Source organism: Aptenodytes forsteri, unplaced genomic scaffold, assembly GCF_000699145.1.
Source record: "Aptenodytes forsteri isolate BGI_AS27 unplaced genomic scaffold, ASM69914v1 Scaffold172, whole genome shotgun sequence".
Classification (NCBI taxonomy): domain Eukaryota; kingdom Metazoa; phylum Chordata; class Aves; order Sphenisciformes; family Spheniscidae; genus Aptenodytes; species Aptenodytes forsteri.
The window spans coordinates 5297891-5318991 of record NW_008795018.1 but is presented as its reverse complement, the minus strand read 5'-3'; the positions used below and the strand labels follow the sequence as shown (position 1 = coordinate 5318991).

General features: G+C 34.8%; 1 protein-coding gene across 2 annotated transcripts in view; it reads right to left on the bottom strand.

Annotated features, from left to right (window-relative positions):
• The window catches only part of TDRD3 (tudor domain containing 3), a 73784-nt gene that overhangs the window by 50891 nt on the left and 1792 nt on the right, over window positions 1–21101 (bottom strand). Inside the window, exons 1-4 of one of the 2 annotated variants that reach the window (XM_009275654.2) lie at window positions 19765–19844; window positions 16455–16520; window positions 6376–6536; window positions 3970–4111 (exon numbers count right to left, since the gene is read on the bottom strand). In XM_009275654.2, coding sequence (XP_009273929.1) covers window positions 3970–4111; window positions 6376–6449 — 216 coding nt within the window. In that variant the 5' untranslated portion in view covers window positions 6450–6536; window positions 16455–16520; window positions 19765–19844. Of the gene's footprint in view, window positions 1–3969; window positions 4112–6375; window positions 6537–16454; window positions 16521–19764; window positions 19845–21101 lie in introns of those variants that run through there. The other variant, XM_009275653.1, reaches the window with a different exon arrangement.

Genomic DNA, 21101 nt, shown 5'->3' with positions numbered 1-21101 from the left:
CATCGATCCAGCCTGTCCAGGTCCCTCTGCAGAGCCTTCCTACCCTCGAGCAGATCAACACTCCCGCCCAACTTGGTGTCATCTGCAAACTTACTGAGGGTGCACTCGATCCCCTCATCCAGATCATCGATAAAGATCTTGAACAAGACTGGCCCCAAAACTGAGCCCTGGGGAACACCACTCGTGACCAGCTGCCGACTGGATTTATCTATTAACTGAAACAGCACAGTACAACAGTCATTTCATGACCAAGCCTCTTCGCTTCCCCAGGGTAGGGACTCTAGGTCCAATAAGCCCTACGCTTTTTTTTTTGTTTGGATCTAGAGAAATGTAGGCAATTCTGGAATGAACTCCAGCACTGAATCAAATCATAATAAAAATAGTTATATGATAGCCTAAGAACTCGAGCATTTGATCATAGTTAATTCCTCACGTCCTATAATCAGGAAGAACATGCTTAAGCTTAAGGTCACACCTTTTTTTTTTTTCTTTCCCAAATCAGAATCAAGGAAACACATACAAGAAAAAGACTGTTCCAAACTACTGCTCAAACGTGTAATTTGGCAAGTAGCAAAAAAGCGCTTAAAGATTGACTGCATATTTACTAACATTCAGCTACACGGATTTTGAATCATAACAATTTATTGCATAAAATTGTTATCCAGAATGAAAGAACTCTGCCTAATGGTAAGTAACAGCCTTGACACTTTCTTCTTAGGTAGCACTGTCTGCTGAGAACAACTGCTTTGGAAATTAAATTTCACTTTGCACCAAATAAAAAGCAAACTGGCAACAAGAACAATATTTTTCAACTTACAATTAAGTTTGCTTGTAGCACAGCTGTTACTCATTTACAACAAACTTTGTTATAAATACATTTAATATGCTTCTTTTACCCTTTCTGCTGTATTTGGATTGTGACATTAAAAAAAAATTTCCTAGGGGATCTCTTAAGAAACAAAGGTTTACAATTTGAGAATGAACTCCTAGATATGATATACTATTATACCCACACACTTCTTTCCAATATGAATTTTGAAGTGTACATAAAACTACTCCCTTTTCCCATCAGATACCTCAATATTTAGCCTCACCTTCACCAAAATGGAAGAACCATTAAGTATACTAGAGAACTTCACTTTTAGATAAGCCATAATTTGACAGATTCTATGTTTTTAAAATATAAGGACCTACCAAACAGTCTCACCAATCATCTCAGGAAAATTTGCTTCAGCCTTCACTTACATATTGTCTGATATTTTGAGTAATACCAATACAAAGTACTCTTCCTTCATAAGAAGGGCACCAGCAATATCTTGCAGATACTGATCCTCACTGATTGAAACACCGGTCACCACCAGAACACTAGGAACACTATGAAGCAATAATTATTTGGAACTGTATTCTCACCTAAAGAAGTCCACGACACATTAACTTTTATTTCCAAATAGTCTAGAAAAAAGATCACACAGTAGCATTCTCATTTACTCCTTATTTATTTATTTACTGTCACTTAAACAGGGACACTTAAAAAAAAAATTGAAATTTCTAGGCAAGAATTACGTTATGATAAAATTGAATGCTACAAGAAATTCCACATTTATTCCACATGCAGTATGATAATACTGCATTTGTTCCACATACACTATATTCATAGTGCAAGTCTTTCATTACTAAAACTTGATTCCTCCCAAAAGCAATTTCAAACTTTGTTCTGAATGGAACAAAATGGTAATGCAACTATGCAACTAGAAGCTGACTGGTAGTTGCAAGAGCAATAATTTAAGACTGGACAAACAACTTTAATTCTAAAGTTTTGTAATATTATTTGACTTAATAGCACTAACTTTTAAAATAAGTATAAAAGAAACTTATTTCATCATCTACATAAGAAGCCCAATTAATACTTCTCAAACATTGTAGTGGAGAGAAAAAAACCTGGCTTCAAAACAAGTAATTTGAAATAGTCACACAAATACAAGTTTCCTGTCTTTTTATGCAAACACAGTTCAGCGTTTCATTTAAGCTTCAGTGGCAAGATTAGACAAGTAGTGGCAATGTCCTCGCTTAAATATCTTTGAGAGTTGACAACCTTGCTTATTTGTCAACCATTCTCTTCTGTAAAGCTTTCTGAACAGGACAGAAACATTGAGTTCATGAGGAAACTGCTATCAAAGTAGCATCTGGCTTCTATAGACTTGTTTGAGCCCTATCTGTCTAGCTGTCAGTCCAGATACAGAACTGAAACTATGATTTCCAGTGGCCATGGTTCACCTGTCCAAACCGATTTCTTGTCACCCACAGCTTTCCTGACATGGCCACATTCATGCTGGGAACACGATCATGTGCTGTGAGCTGGTCAACAAGAAAAAGAAAACAATACTCTGGCAAATTGCAAGGTGGAACCAGAGAATTGAGGGGATAGCAATAGGCAATAGTTAAGTTTCTATACTTTGTCTTACCAGAGTAAATCAGTGAAAATTTAGTTACCTCCTTTTTAAACATATCACACAAAGCCAACAGAACTGGCTAACAAGTGCTGAAAGCTGTTGTAGTCAGCAGCACACCAATGGCTATTAATGGTTTGTTTTCTTGTAAACAGAATGTGTTCTGAGTTATTTCTTGACATTGACCTCAAAAACAAACTTATTTGTTTAGATAGAAGAAATAGAAGAAACATGAAAACAAATAGAAGAAACATGAAAACAGACTGTCCAAAATATCACCAATAAAGCTAACCGATTCTATTGACCCTTCTCTTACCAGTTAGATGGCATTCTTAAGAATGCATTACTTCTATGTGTCTCTCTTCCATCCCCATCAATCTTAAAACTTAGTGTTTTTTAACCGGAGAGAGCACTCACAAGACTTTATACTAAATGTGAATAGAAACAATAAAATGGGATGTTTCTGCTGTTGGCCCCAGAACCTTCTTTTTAATCAAACAGGCAGCTTCATTTAAAACCAGGAATGTTTTTAAAAAGCTGTTTTCAACTGTAAAAGCACAAAAAAGGATGCCGAACAGAATCTACTACAGTGGACACTGTGTAACTCAAACGTTCAAATAAACTTTGGCCCAGTTTGCTCAAATCTATAAAATGCAAACCAACACTGAAGAAGGCTAGCTGTAACAAAAATGGCTGTGCCAAACTTAGTATCGGCAACAACACAAGAAGTACTTTACATAGAAATGACCATCGTGTTCATAGGCAGCTACTCTGTTTCACAGATGTGGATGTAAAAATATAGAGAGGTGTGTGTGTAGTAGTGATAGTTGATCCAGTAAGTATTTCGACTGTTTATAGCAGGGTCACAACTTCCTGCCCTAGGATCTTCCACTCATTTGTGAGGAAATGTATGAAAAAGTCTTCCTGCACCAACTTTTGTTCTACTGGGACAGGAACCAGGCTAAAATGCAGTAAAGGGTCTTACAAGCATTTATGGCTTATTGAAAGATTCTAAAACCTCCAATTTGTCTTTCTAATCACAAATTTACCTAAAGCGCTAATGAAATCTGCAATGCAGAATTCATATTTAAGGGTACCAACTTCAATGCTTACACTTTCTATACAATACACTTACTATATTTTTTTTGCCTCAAAAATATAGTCTGCAGACTGTAATTGTATAAGGCATCATTCTATAACATTTTGGTACCAAACACACTGTTTAGGAAAGCAACCACCCATGACTGCACTAAAATAAATTTAATATGTTTGATTAATGTTTTCAATCCTTGCAGACTACAAAAGGAATCAGTTCCCATGCAAAGATCGCTTATAATTCCTTCATTTGCAACATTATACAAAAGACCTAATTGCATGTATTTGGCTGCATCCCTAAAAATAGTGGGACAGTAAAGTTCTAAAAGCTTATCATATGAAAGTTCACAGTCAACACATTAAGCTTGATGTCATTAAATGTAATATGCATCCTGTAAGACAAGCATTTCCAGTGGTGTTACCTCACCCTTTGTAATTCCCACTTTTCTATAAGATGCTCCACTTCACCTCCGAGAACTGCTGTGTTACTGTCATCCAACAGTAAGAATCCATTTCTCACTTCAACAATTCCTGAAAGCTTAATTTTTGTTCCAGGTGGAGTGTTCAGGCTAGAAGTAGAAACAAAGCCAAATATTTCAAATACGTTTATTAATATTCTGCCACCAAAACCATATAAAATTCTCTTATTATACTGCTAGCATTATCATATTTCATAATAAAAAATTAGCATCAAAAACATTTGCAATAATACCTTCAGTATGCACAGTACTTTTCAATAGCTTTATTGGAACACTTCTCATTCATTACACAAAAATGCCATATTGCAAATTAGATTCTAACAGAGATGAATGTTTGCCAATTGTCTGTCTGGTTAAAATCCAATTTAACAATACCAAACTAAGGATGTGATTTGTTTAGGCTAACAGAAGATGTCTCAAAGTCAGCTGTTTAAGTTCCTCATCTTAGGATGCACTTATATGTAATAAATAGAGGATCTCCAGATGGTTAATGCTCACATTTGTTTTAGACATTTAACTTAGGAAAAAACAAAGAGCTGTTAGAAAAGAAGCTTTCTATACATTACTAACAGCCAGGACTGTACCAGAATAAATATAAAACACATGTATCTTGTAGTGCTCATTACTCCTTCATTTAAAAACATACGGATGCTCTCTCTGGTCAACCCCCACAAGGCGGTACCTTACTTTCTTTTCATGTGACTCTACCCTATGAAAAACAACAGCAGATGCATAAAAGAATCACGCATCTCCAACCCATAATTGAAAGATATGACAAGAAGCACAATCTGAAAACTATGATTTTTCTTGTGAGAAGCAGAACACAGTCAGTTATAACCTTTCAACTGAGCGACAATAACCAATATGCTAAAGCTATTGTCGCAATCATAGGACCATACCACACAGTGAGGAACATTCACAGTGGCGTCAGCCAATTTCAGCACTAGTGGCATTAACCTTAGCAATATTAATGGATTTTCAGTATTGTTCTGATAAAAGCAAAGAAAATGAGATCAGGAAAAATAGACAAGAAAGAAATACAGCAAAAAATGACAATTATGCAAAGGGGGGAGGGGTACATGGAAACCCTAGTCATGAAGAACTGTCATTTAAAAGAAAACTGTGTTTTTTATTTATTTAAAGAAACACTATGTACTAAACCAGCATTTAATGGATTTTCAGTATTGTTCTGATAAAAGCAAAGAAAATGAGATCAGGAAAAATAGACAAGAAAGAAATACAGCAAAAAATGACAATTATGCAAAGGGGGGAGGGGTACATGGAAACCCTAGTCATGAAGAACTGTCATTTAAAAGAAAACTGTGTTTTTTATTTATTTAAAGAAACACTATGTACTAAACCACCATATTATTCCAGGTTAATAGTCCAACTCCAAATCTGAAACAACCACATACAACACAAATTTTCACACAACTTTACTTGAAAAAAAGAGCTCACATCTCTGACATTTTTGAGATTTTATCTAAAGGCTTTCAAATTATGTATTCTACTGATTGTTCTTTGTTAAGTATTTTGTGATATATATACATTCATACAGATATATTCACGTAGGAACATGATATTCCAAGTTGTGCTGGCTCAAGTTAAAATTAAAATACCATTAAGTGTTCTACCTTTTAAGACAGCATCACTCTAAACTGCAAGCTGGCTCCTGCTCAGACGGAGCACTTTAACAGTAAAAGATGACATTTAAAAAATGAAGTTTATATCTATATCTAACTGTTGCAGCTAGCAGAGAGAGGAAGAAGATTTTTTTTAAAATCAAAGTAATATGAACTAGAGTGAAGAGCAAAGCACACCATGACTCCAAACACTAGAGATCATTTTAAGCATCTTCATAACCAAACACAAAAAACCCCCACGTTCAACAGTAATTAGCTCTCTTACCCTTTATTTTTAACTGAAGAAATATTTACTAATTCAATCCAAGTTAAAGCCTTGCCCATGGTAAAGCAGCACTAGTTGCATTAAGTTAGGTGTATCAGGCCTGTAACATTCCTACTACCAAAGTCAGACAACAGGTCTGCTACTAATAAAACCCGGGAATTTGGCTGAAGTTTGCATATATCCAAAATGCCGTGTGCCCTGTCAACTGACTCAGCAGATGGTTGCAAAAATTCACTTTCTTCCATTATGTACTTCAGCATAAACGGTATTGTAAATTACATTCATATACACCTTTGCATGCTGAATTTAAGGTTCTCCTTTATATACAAAATTTGAGAAGGAAACCTGTTTTGTCAAGCAATTTTTCCATATATTACTAAGGACACTTCCATTATTTTAAGGATATTTAAGTATTAAAGCAAAACCTTATTTTCAAAGCTGTTCACCTTATTTTTGACATGCTACTGTATTCTATAGCTGTGCAGCTCGTGTGTCCATCGGTCATCTGTAAACGTAACATTCTGGGAGCAGCCTGAGATTCTTCATTATCCTTTGGTGCAGCAACATTGCGTATTTTCTGTATTTGCAGAACACATGGCCCTTCCAGCTACAGATGCAAAACAGAAAAGACAAAACTGTTAACACCATGAAGCAAACACACTGTAATATCTAGACACACTAACAGATGCCCCCAGGCAAAGGAAAGCGTAATTTGATCAGGCAGTCATGTTCAATTTCTATCACTCATGTACTGTACATTCTAAAGCATGATAAAAATGGCATTTTCGGAGAAACAGTTGTGATGCTTCATACATCTCTGCGATACCAGTTATGGAAAAGAAGTGAATGAAAAGAGTTGGGCAGGCACACAAGCAAAAGCACAAATATTGTCACTTCTAACATACGATGGCGTCCAGGTAAGATTTCACATGCTGTACCGCAGGATCTCATTGACAAAGTATTCTAAAGAAAGAAACAGCCAGCTTTGAAGACTATCTGGTTGTATCAAGAGTACATTTCAAGTACAACCACTTTGTAAACACTAACTAGAAACACAGCTTCTTCAGAGGTACAATCAGAACATAACAACCTCAGGGGTCATCACTATCTGTTGGTTACCTAAAAACGCAGCATATCCTCCTATACACACCACAGTTTATGTTAAAAAACAAAACAAAACAAACCCAACCCACACCACAAAAAAACCAAACCAAAACCAACCAACCAAACCACTTCATCACATTTTGGTTATAGCTGAGTACACAGTCATTCTGATCCCTCTGAGAAATAAAAATGAATAATCTGTTGCCGCTCAGCTGATCTCTAGCACCTGAGAGAGAGCAGAAAAGATGAAAAAGTGCACATTTCATCAGCTTCTTCCCTTTGAGAAACAGAATAGGTAGCCCAGAAGAACACAAAATGAGAGCAGATAACCAGGAGGTGAATATATATAAAGAAAATAGAAATTAATAAATAAAAGAATAGAAGCAGTGAAAGTAGATAAATTAGAAGATGAGGATACAGGAACTTTATTTAGGATGAGAACAAAAGAAAAAGGAAAATACTTTGGAATACCATCAAAGCATGAAATTGTACTAAGAGGAGGAAAACAGTCACTAAAAGCAGCAAAAGCAGCACCCTGCAGATTTCACTTCTTAAATGGTTTTGTGATCTTGAGACAATAGCCAGTTATATAAATGAAAATGTCTATGTAATTTTCCTATTCCTGACACTTTCAAATAAATTGAAAATTTTAAAGGCACACCTGTATTGTTTATGACTTCAAGTCAAACCATGGAAAATACAGTATTTGGGATGGAGGATTTCTCAAAAGCTGAAGAAGTTATGTTTATTTGGAATCTACTGAAACTTGGAAGCTTTCCTATCTTTTTTTCTTCAATACTGAATGTTTGAAGAAAAGAGCATAAATAAGAACAACAGTATTTTCAGTAAATGCTGACTGAATCTTATTTCTTTCAATAACAATTAAAAGACTAATTTTTTTTCTCATACAAATGGAATTTTTTTTCCCCTTTATTTCAACACAAGCAAAACTGGATAGGCTACTATAGTGTGAAAACAAGTTCCCCTCCTCTATCAGTTAACTACAGCAAAGAAGCCACACAAAAAGAAATTCTCTTCTAGATTTTTTGTATAGAGTAACTCTTTCTATAGTAGTGAATGAATCACAGTGCCACGCTCACGGGTTGCTTCAACAAAAGTCTACGCTTGTCATAAATTAATGCTAGCAGTTTTTAACATTATACAATGTTTTCAAAGTAAAGATGAAGAAACACTAGGCAACTGAGAAGCATTTGTAGTTAACCACAACTAGGTTTGTCACTCAGCTGAATAGTAGCTTTACTATGATGGCAATTTCTTTCACAAATGTTGAGCAAATTCTAGTTCTAGGTACCTGCTTTTGAACAATTGTTTGGTAGATCCCTTAAAAAAATCTGGAGTGCAAAGAAATGTAGGCTAGGCTAATGATGAATATACACGCCAGTATATTCAGGGTTTTGTGTCTACAGTGTCAAGCACACACTACAATAAAGCAGAGCTGTACATTTGCTGAGCTTGGACAATAGCGTCTGCTTCTTTAACAAAGAAAATTACATGTCACTTCAGAAAACAGGTGCAAAAGAGGAACGGAAGTGTGTAGTGTTCTTACATATATACCACATTAACATCACAATTATTTTTATGGACTTAATCAGGACCTTCGAGCATCCACATCTCCCAGTCCCAGTTCAGCTCATTTCCCCCCTCATCACATAAAACGAGCACATAGTGACAGGAGAAAAGAAAGTCAGTGTTCCTGCAGAACAAGGACAATCATCACTGGATTCCAGGTGAATCCAGAAGACTTACGCCAGTACTCCTTGTGTAGACTGTTTTAAAGTGTCATTGTGAGAACCAAGATGGGAAAAAAATATTATAATAAATAAACAAAAATCAAATCAGTTTTGGACAACAGATACACTTACACATTTAATCAGAGTCAGCCAATCTAAAACCTCTTCAGCACTCAGGTGCTGAATGTCATATACAAAAAGGTGAGACAATTTTTGTTTATTCAACAAAAAATTCTAGTAAATTACCAAGTAACCTAAATAGTATGGCTGGTTATATCCCAACTATTAAGGTTGCGAGTCACTTTCCATTATAGAAACACAGCTTTCAGTTCCCTTACTAACACTTTGAACACTTCATACAGTAATGTTGAATATATCAGACAATTTCTACATCACCTAGGGTTCCCCCCCCTCCCGGCCCCAGTAAGGGGAAGAAAGAGAAAACATTTCAAGACATCAGCTAGATCAATTTAATTATTTTTAAAAATGGACAATGTTTGGCTTGTGATTAAAGCAAGTTCTTTCTTTCAACACTTCTACAACCTCTACCCTTTAAAAAAAGGGATTGTGATTTGACAAAACTGTAATAATATCTGGAATGAAAGGATACGTGTTTTGTAAATTAACGACTTTGTAAAGTTTTGTACATTTTATAATGTTTTTAAAGGTTAATGGCTATTCAGCATACAAAACAAATGAGAGGGTGAAAAAGTAATAAATTAAACAGATACAGAAACCCTAACAAACAGCCCATAATGGAGACAGTAGTGAAGTCTAGAACTCTTAAAACACTGACTGATAGGCCACTGTAGTGTTACTCAATGCCCCATCAAGTCTATCCTTTCCATGGATCTCGTGGAAAAGACCAAACTTATTACAGGATAGACACAAACATTGGACACAAATGGCCACAGAGGTGATTAAGGGACTGGAACATCTCTCCTATGAGGAAAGGCTGAGAGAACTGGGACTGTTCAGCCTGGAGAATGACAATGGGCGCAAAGTGAAACATGGGAGGCTCCATCTGAACATCAGAAAACACTTTTTTACTGTGAGGTTGATCGAGCACCAGAACAGGCTGCCCAGGGAGGCTGTAGAGTCTCCATCTTAGAAGACACTGAAAAGCCATCTGGACATGGTCCTGGGCACCTGGCTCTAGATGGCCCTGATTGAGCAGGGGCGTTGGACCAGATGACCTCATCAGGTCCCTTCCAACCTCAACCACTCTGTGATCCTGTGACTGTTTTCTTGTATACAATCCCATATTATTATTTAGGTAATGCCTTCATTCTTAAGTTCCAAATAGTACAGTTGTAGCTTGCTCTCTCCAGAAGCATTTACAAACTGGACAAGCAACCGCACACACATTAAGGCTGGAATGCTATGAAAAGCGGTTCAAATGACTTTAATTAAAAAAAAACCTAAAAGAAGAGAAACAAATAGAAAAATAAAAAAATTGTATTTTATGTGCCATAGTAGTAGTATAAACAGCTTTCAGTGATTAGAGTCTAAAGGATGCAAATAAGTTAAGAGTACAGAACATAGCCTAAATGAGTTGAGGAATGAAGATTAGTTTTATCCATCATTAATCCCATAATTAATGCTCTGCCTACTTTTTCAAGGTGAAAAATGTAACAATAATATCTTATACTATATAATGACATTATAATATTCATACTGTAGGTTTTACATTAAACTACTGGGTAAGTCAGAATCTGAAATTTGAAACAGCAGAAAGAGACATAAGAGGAATGACTGGAAATGGAAATGTAATAAAAAGTCATTGAGACATACCACATCCCACTCCTTCCTCTTTAACCACAAAACCTATCAGTGCTAATTTAAGAACACACATGACTCTTGGAAAGAAAAAAACAAATAAAAACCAAACAAAAAACAAAGTAAACAAATATCCACACTATCATATGATAGAACATACTCAGGTCTTTCTGGACATAGTTTAAATTAATTAAAACATCATTCGCTCGTGTAGTTAGCTTATAGGCTTCTTCAATGTGAAGAAACGAATCTGAGTACTTACCTCACATCACGTTCAGAAAAAAAAAATCTGAAATACTAACTACACACACTGACTGGAAGGGACTAACTGATCAAGTTGAAAATACCACCTCTATCTACAACAAATCAATAGCCTTTCCAGCAAATCCTGAAAGTCAGTAAAACTATTTTGTATCAGTGCTCTTCAAACAGTGCTTACACCTGCCTCAATGTCTGCCAATTAAGATATTACTGATCACAAACAGGGATTAAACCACTGCTGCCCTCCTTAGAATGAGAGGAGATGCTCCAGATCGAGCTAGGGTGACAAAATACCTAGAAGCATACTTGCCAACGTGATCAAGGTAGAAAATAATGTTCTGATAAATCAATTTCTTCAGATCCCTAAGTTAGAGACAAAATTTCAAACAATGCCCAATAGCTGGCTAATACTTTTCAACGAGTTTTGCAATATAGCAACTACACTATATTCTACTCTTTACTAGACTATATTCTACTCTTTTCAAGACTGTTATTGCACTGTCTTCCTAGAGGCATTGCTTTGACACACTCAAACTGGTCTGAAACCAAAAACGTCAGCTTCTCACAAAGATTTAGCTTATTATATCTAACGCTATATACTTTTTCTCAAAAATATGGAAGTAAACATGCCTTTTTAAGAGCTCCTGAAATAGGCATTAGGAGCTAAGAACACAATCAAAACGCTGATCAAGGTGAAGAGTTCAAGGCCCACAGCTTACCTAAGGCTGCCAGCTATTTCTAAAAAGACTGTGACTCAGTTCAATCTGTCAGCATTACTGCATGCATAATCTTGTCAAAATCATCTCAATTGGAAAAAAACAAATAACTAAAAATACGTAGGATAATTTTTGACACATGCAGTTTCAAACACAGTTACACCAGGAGATCTGATGTAGCAATCTCTCACTGGAAGGTAAAGACGACCACCTCAAGACTGGAGGTTCTGGGGTTTTTTTAAATGCACATCAGTTGTAACTGGAACAGCAAAGGTGATCATCCCTTTAAAAAAAAAAAAATACAAAACACACACACACACCCCACCCCACCCCCCCCCCAAAAAAAAAAAAAGCAGCAGCCTGTAGGAAACCAAAACCCATAATGAAAGAGACACTAAAAGACAACAAAGCACAGTTAGTTGCATTATAGTAATGAGACAGAAATTGGGAAGCATATGAGTAACCTTAAACAGGAATTAGGATCACTGGCAACTTATGTTTTAAGTGCATACCATCAATCTGTCAGTACTCAGAAAGCATCTCTCTGAGCTCAGAAATTAAATCCTTTCTGAATGCTTCTTCTGGAATGAAAGTTTCCATTGTAATGAAACATAAATACTCAAAAGAAAACCAGTTATGCCTTAAACGTAACATCACTAAATTATACATTATAACTTTATAGTCGTTTTTGCATTTTTATTGCATTAAAAATACTTAACGTGTATTTATGGTATATAGTCATCTAGACAGAAATGGGAGGGTTCAGCTTTTTCAAATCCTATGCAAATGTGGCCATCTTGTGGTTAATGCTGGTAATATTGATTTTTTTAAATCCATACAAAAAACAGATATAAATGAGTGAATAAAACATTTCTGTGTGTTAATGACTCAAGTTGATAACCACCTATAATGGTCAAATACCCATGTTGTTTCACACTAGGACTCTATGCCAGCTTTTACACAAATATTTGCCTATTACACTAATACTACAAAATAAAGTTATTTTCTATGCAAGATGGAAATACATCATATGTTCTCAATATACAGATAAATAATACTGATCCTACTCTTGGATGAGAGGAACAATAGTAGCGTATAATTTCTATTGTTTCCTGAAGCATTTCTGAACCACAAATGACTACTTCCTACTGAGAAATTATATTAAGAAGTCACTCCTGTCCCAACCATACCCTTTACTTACATAAAGCAAATACTCTCTTTTATAAACACATAGTTCTGTAACATAAAATATTCCTATACATTGCAAGCTAAATAGCAGCACTTATTAAGTAGTCAGATTTGCTTTGCGTTACTCAAAAAAAAAGAAACACTACAGTAAAGAAGGCAAAGATTCAGTACACTATCTAATAGTCTGGGCTAAAAACTATAAATAGGAGTCGTTCTCAAACACAGACTTTTTCTGTGCAATCATTACTTCTTTTTAAAATCTGGAGGATTATCATCCTTCAGCAAACTCTCTGCAGGTGTTTGGTTTGTTTTGTTTGGTTTTGGTTTTTTGTTTGTTTTTTTTTAACAATAAAATACCCATGTTGTTTCACACTAGGACTCTATGCCAGCTTTTACACAAATATTTGCCTATTACACTAATACTACAAAATAAAGTTATTTTCTATGCAAGATGGAAATACATCATATGTTCTCAATATACAGATAAATAATACTGATCCTACTCTTGGATGAGAGGAACAATAGTAGCGTATAATTTCTATTGTTTCCTGAAGCATTTCTGAACCACAAATGACTACTTCCTACTGAGAAATTATATTAAGAAGTCACTCCTGTCCCAACCATACCCTTTACTTACATAAAGCAAATACTCTCTTTTATAAACACATAGTTCTGTAACATAAAATATTCCTATACATTGCAAGCTAAATAGCAGCACTTATTAAGTAGTCAGATTTGCTTTGCGTTACTCAAAAAAAAAGAAACACTACAGTAAAGAAGGCAAAGATTCAGTACACTATCTAATAGTCTGGGCTAAAAACTATAAATAGGAGTCGTTCTCAAACACAGACTTTTTCTGTGCAATCATTACTTCTTTTTAAAATCTGGAGGATTATCATCCTTCAGCAAACTCTCTGCAGGTGTTTGGTTTGTTTTGTTTGGTTTTGGTTTTTTGTTTGTTTTTTTTTTAACAATAATTTTCTAAGATCTATGATCCAAATAAAAAACAGTTGATTAAAGTAAGACCAAACTAAATTCTACTAGAAGCTCACATGTAAAAAGTCCTGGCTTCTTAACAATATTGATAGAAGTATGTAAGTCCCTAGGATTTAACAAACACCATTTGTTAAACAAACATTTGTCTTTAACAAAGACCATTAGGGGCTATAGTTTTCTTCTGTCCTGCCTGTTTCCTCCAGCTTCTCAAAATTCCTGCTGCTGTTGTCAGGAGTCATTACCCAAGAGAAAAAATACCCTTTTCCTCTGGCATTTTCACTGTTTAACCATTAAAAATGGAAGGAGTCTGTAGGCACTGATGTCTCTCAACTATCTGACAATCTGAGAAATAAATACCTTGAATCAAACAAACTTTCGAAAAGAAGGTTTGGATTGGACTGGATTCCTGCAGCATTCAATCCTATTACGCAGTCCTCCATCTCCATCAACTGTAAGACAATCCCACGCAGAAACTTATCAAGGCCCCTTCAGTAACAGTTCCTTTTTTTTAATTCAGAATCCTACATATCTATAGTGTTTTGTACTGCCAGTAACAAAAATGAGAACCCTCAAAAGGACACACAGTAACACAAAGCAGAACATAAACTTGCTGCTCTCCCCTCAGTGTAATAGGGATCCTAGAAAATTAAACTAGATTTTTTTCACCTTTTCCACCTTTTCATTTTCTGAGATGTTCAGTTTTACAAAATATAGATGTATTTGTGTGTGTATAGGTGCAGAAGGTTTTTCCCATGAAAGGGTAGCTGTTATCTCACAGGTATTTCAAAGCACTAACTACCACAGTTTTCAAGCACACATCCCTCGTTTTTGTGCTGAGGCTTTGTATTTTGTGGAAACAAATGGCACAATTGCACCTTCTCTAGTTTGAGCTGAGAAACATGAAAAACCCAAGTGGTGACTTGAGCAGCTAAACTAGAAGCAAACATTTTAAAGCACGTAAGTAGATTCTCATATATAACATCCATCAAAGCTTTGAGGAAATTAATGACACTTTTACCTTTAATTGACCACTTGAACTACGTAATGACAACAGAAATTTAGAAAACATTCTCTCTAAAGGAAATGGACAAGTTACTAGGTACATTCTCAAGTGATGAATGAAAACTGAAGAACTACCTCTAAAGAAATCCTACCATAATGCAACAAAACTCTGAAAGACCAGTACAATTAAAGTCACTTAGAACCGAAATCATGTTTCAACAGCAAAACTAAATAAGGCAAGCATTACCACACATACAACCTTAATACTCTGGCAAATTACATTTAACCAAATACATATGGACCTTGCGAATATTACATGATCCGAAATGAAAAATTCAGTAATACTCCAATTAAGCAACTGAGAAATTAACACCACAAAAACAGATGCCATAAAAAGCATTTATTTTGCTTGTTTTCCCTATTTCAAAAACAGGATACTGAAGAGGAAGAAAAATATTAAAATCATAGATATAAGAAGCAGCTAGATAAAATTCTTTTAGGTGGTAAAAAATTATTTAAGCACTGAAGTATCTTGAACAGCATGTCACCCAGAAATCTAAACAGGTAAAATATCAGATTTTTTTTTTTTTTTTTTTTTAAGTAATACCTGCAAAAAACATAGCTCCACATAATAAGAAATAAAGTTAATAAAACTTTTAAAGAAAGTTAGTTTAATAGGTAATATGTTGCATGCACAGACTGCTGCCTGGCTAAAAGCTATGATCCTGCAATACACTATCTCTCAGGTGGGCTTTTCATATCTGACAATAATGTTCCCTGCTGCTGTTCTTGTAGAAGCCAGTGTTTACAACAGTCACGACTCCATTTAGACAATAGCATCACCAGAAAAAACAAATCCGAACAGCTCTTAAACAGCCTCTCTCCTCAATCCTGCTTTCTTAAAACAAACCCACCTTGATTTATCACTATTTGAATTTCAACAATAATGAAACGTTTTCTCAGTGATATAGACTGTCAGCATTTGGAAGTTAGGGATAACGATTTGAATTGAGAACTACTACTGGGTTTAAAATAAAATTCCTTCATTTATCCACTCTCTTGACTGCATGTAAGGAAGAAAACAGGAAGAGTGTACTGAAGGGGCCAAACTAGATTATTTAAATATTTGGATAATTTTTATCTAAACATACAACTTATGTTAAAAATCTAGCACATCCAAGTTTCGAGTATAATACTATTCCGCAGTACATAAACTGTTATACCACCTAACATGGTTTATCCACACAACCTATAGGATACAGAGTCATAGGAAAATTATATAAAGTGTATAGCTATAATCACGTATATCAGTAAGTCAAGTACTACAGCATCAAGATGTATCGCTATGTATCATAATCATACAGCTGCTTTGCTTTATTCCTAACCTGCTTTGTTGCCCTCGCAAGAATAAAGGAGGGGAAAAAAAAGAACTTCTGATACCACATCAAGATCAAACAGGTTAAATGACTTTTGAGTATAAATTAAGTTGCTAGGATTGTTCACATTTATTTAAGCATCTCAAAGTTGAGAAATAAAAAAGAAAGAGTCCTCTCTTTATGAAGGCTAGTGGGCAAACGAGTATGTTCATATATTTATCCTACAATATACTCAAATATTGGTTTCTTTTGTATGTGAAATAATAACAAAACCAGACTAATGCCCCATAGAACGCTGTCATCACACAGAAATCACAGAACACAGAAAAAGTGAAGTAAAAATATTGTCTACCTTTTCCACCTTTCCACCATTGATGTCACTGGGGAGGAATTTCTTGCCAATCGTTCTTAAATCTGTCTGAAATTTATACAGAAGACAAAAGAATATTAACTTAAAATACCCTGTTTCAAAAAAAATTATCATCATAAAATAGGAAAAAGAAGGGTATTTCTTCCATAATGTTAACTATTTATAGACTATAAAAAAAACCCCTCTAACTGCATATGATGAAAAAAATTCAACAACTAAGAGTTTACAAAAGAAATCCTTTTGCTTTTTAAATGATACTGTTTTAACACATTTTCAAAAATGATTAAAATGCTTTTAATAGGTGAAACGAAATGACTAAGTGATGTTTAACTATTAGACATAACTCATTTGTTATGTGCATTTACATGCACAAATCCTTCATAAAAGGTTGGGATGATTTTTGCAATTATACCTGGAGTAAAAGCTTACATCGTATTTCCATTAAATGCTTTTTAACTTAAATGTCTGATTACTTACTTTTTGGAAGCGAGGTAGACAGCTGCATGACATTATTCAGCAAACTGTGCGACATGGCCACTGACAACATTAAACTAAAGAATTCATATGATCAAAGGAACAAATCTCCACAAAAGCACCTTCCTCACCTAACACTGTTTGGACAAGCATATCAATCGGGGTGATGTGTGACAAAAGGATGCACTGAATGGCTAAAAGGTGCAGCATGTGAAAACAGGAAATGGAATAAAAACTAATTAAACTTTACACATTAGGTTTTAGTGCAGTTACATGTGTTACGAAAAAAAATAAAGCACAGCAGTGCAGCCTAAAACACCTGTGTTTTCTAAACTCTATTGCTTGAAATAAGCCTGTTGTTTTAAACAGAACATGCTGGCGCAGATTACTGAACTGAAGCTGAAAACCCTCCTTATTTATTACAATCATAAACACTTCCAAAAGAAGAAGGGCTAAATGTAATTACTACTAGAACTTGTACACTAATTTGCCACTAATATATGCCAGTGGACTATTGTTCTGGCATCCTAATCTAAAACTGAGCAGCACTATATTTTAGTATCTAAAACATGGTAAACAAGTGGTTTATTCTGTTTTTCAGCAAGAAACATTGGTACCCTACAAATAGAAAACTAATTGTAGGGATGCTCTTTTAGTGTATTTACTCTGAGTATCTATAGAGTGGGTAAGTGCTCAACCCACTTTCTGTTGCACATGATAGCCATAGATAGTGATAAGAAAGCACATTAGGTTTTCAGTCTGAGCCCACCTGAGGGAACTGATCTATCATCTGTCAGTTATTTATCTCTGAATAACACACAGGCTCCTATAAACTGTTCCCGCGTGTTCCATATCCATATAATTGACGTCTCCAGCAAGATGCTTTGCAATTACAGCAGCAGGAAGGGGACAAAACTTTTACAAACTCTTTGCAAGATCTTATACAAAATAAAAACATTTGAAGGACTGAAGGTACATTTATGTCTATTTCATACTTATTTAAGCAATTCACACACACACAAAAAAAGGTCAGTTGACTCCTTGGTTTCTTCTGCCTGAAACATCTCTCTAGCAGTCAAGGAAAGAATTTGTAGGAAGTGGAACCTAAATTCAATGTTATCCTGTCATTCAAGCCACACTGCTATTCCCTACTTATCCAACAGCCAACTTTATCTTCTGGGCATCAAAACAACTGACTTAATAACAAAAATATTGGTAAGCAATTAAAACTGGCTTCGGAGTACTTGCGTAACATTTCTGGTTTATTTTATTTTTATTACTTATCAAACAAACCAGAAATACAACACATACATGCACAAATTATTATGTTAGTACTTGTTCCAGCATATAATTACATGCAGGGTAATACCTAGCAACTTGGAAGTATTCTATTTGGTTTTTTATAAAGCAGTAATGCATTCTCGGATATATATAGGCATGCTACTACAGTCCAGAAACAAATGCTTACCCTCTGCATGTTTTGTATTACATTCTTTGCATTTCTGCATTATAATTTTGCTTTACTTCTTTTCAAATTCATTACATGAATCGGTGCATGTATACATATGAGTGATCGAATGCATGCTTCAAAGAATAATGAAAGAAGCAAAGGGGATACTCTTTTCAGAGTATCATCTGAAACCAACAGTGGTTGAATCTCGAAGATGGACAAAATAATCCCTAACAGTTCTCATTCACAATTTCATTATTTTCAAATTCATTACATGAATCGGTGCATGTATACATATGAGTGATCGAATGCATGCTTCAAAGAATAGAGAAAGAAGCAAAGGGGATACTCTTTTCAGAGTATCATCTGAAACCAACAGTGGTTGAATCTCGAAGATGGACAAAATAATCCCTAACAGTTCTCATTCACAATTTCATTAAGAAAGAATACTTTTCTCTTAAGCGCTCTACTACATTGTTTTTCCCCGTGACTACGTATATAGTTATTACAAAGGACAAAGTTTACATAAATCCATATACAGTGCATACAAGCTTTAAAACTTCCGAGTATGGATGACTGAGAAGTTTTAAACACAGAAAATGTAAAATTCTCAAAACTCATCCTCATGATTTTGATAAATTAAAAATAAGTAACAAATACATGGATTAAGTAGTTGCCCTCTTTTCATTGTTACTAAAAGGGAGCAAACTTACTAATGTTTACCCGCAAAGTATATACTAGAATTCTGAAGAAAAGGAATTCACATGCACACTTTTCTTGAGTCCTTAAAAGTATTAAGGTTTATTGCTTCCAAGTTGTTTCTCTATCTTGTATATTTTTGTTTTATTTGTTGGCAGGAATAACAATTACTAATCCAGTTTTCTACAAAAATCTTTTCTATCAAAAAAATGTTTGTAGTTACATAAATATGTACAGGTCACAGTAAAATTCACCATTAGTTTGAATATACTTTAAGGAGTATCATGTCCAGAAGTCAAACTAAGTAAGGGTGTTTTATTCATCCCAACAAACTAATACTTTGTACTACAATTTCATACCCAGCACTTCTGATTTTATTTCTGCTTGTACTTTGACTTTATAGATTTACATATCATAAAGATAAAAATACTTTCCTACTGCAAATTATATTCATTTTTCTCCTCCAGGTTTCACAGTTTGGAATAGTTATTATTTCCAAATAAAATTCACAACTCATACACGCAAGGAGAGAGATAGGTACTCTGTCCTTTATGTAAATCACACAGACAACGGTACACTTAATTAGCCACAGAAACCTACACTTGAGCCATTAGATATATCATTTTTAGCATGATTTGTCAGAAAAAAGTTTTCACAATCATAACTTACATTAAGGGCAACTAGGATAATGTCATTTGTATTAACTTTTTCAGTGGAACTTATGCAAGCTTCAATTCCTTCATCTGAAAGATACCTGTTAAAGGAAAAAAAAAATGTATTAGAATATCACATGATGTATCTATTAGGCAAACACTTTTTCTGGATATACAATTACTGTCTTCAGTTTGTATCTTTTGTGCTGGTGAAGCATAGATTCAAAAATTACTTGATGTAATCAGTTTCCTTACACTGAGATCAGACTGAGTAAGAGATTTCTTCTTCCGTAATTTCAAAAATAAAAAAATCCAACCCAAAACCAGAAGCAAAAACAAAAAAAAAAAAGCAGCTCTACTTACAAAGTAACAACAGCCATCATCCCGATTATGTCAAACAGAGTAACACTACGCTCCTCATATCCACCCCCCCAAATTATAGGAACCTGATTTCAATATCAACCATTTGGGCTTTACTTGATAAAAGTGGCATACTTTCACTCACGCACTTGCAAGGAAAAAAGAAAACAAAACAAATAAAAAAAATCCCATCCCACACAGGACAACAACATCTGTTTCTAAAGACCAAGACTGTATGGTTAAGCCCTCAAGGGCTGGGGCACATAACACTGCCATCCTATAAAATGTATTCCTGCTTGCCTGGGCTACAAAGAAACTGATAAAAATGGACACACATTACAGTGTAACAATAGTCAAATATGGTGAAAAAGTTTAAATAGGAATAGAAAATCTCCCCCACAATCACATTTGGAAACAGCATTTGTGACCCTCATGGCGGTGGTCCAGGATCAGTATCTTTCTGCAAAAATTCTGTGAGCATACAATAAATTTGGTCATCTGAAAACTAAGTTTTAAATGGATTCAGCTAATCAATTCATTAGGGCTGACCTATTCTAACTTCCAAGAACACTTTAAAAAAACATACATATAATTTTAACTTGAGTGGTCAGAAATTGTGACATTTGTTATTTATTTTGCTTAACATTTCTTATTTGAAGCCCCAGTTTTCATTTTTATGTAGCTGGCAATCTGCCTTCTCTGCACAACTCTTCATTTTATTTAAATAGATCACAGCAATCATTCAATAACTGATATTTGCTACTCAGTCTGAAACACAGCACTTGCCCAAATAACATCAAAATAACTACCTACCAAGAAATCACCATTCCCCAAAGAATAAAAGCATGATTTAAGAAAGAAAGCTTAATATACATTAAGAAATATTAAAAATAAATATTCCTGAGTGCTTCAATATCCTGGTTTCGGCTGGGATAGAGTTAATTTTCATCCTAGTAGCTGGTACAGTGCTGTGTTTTGGATTTAGGATGAGAA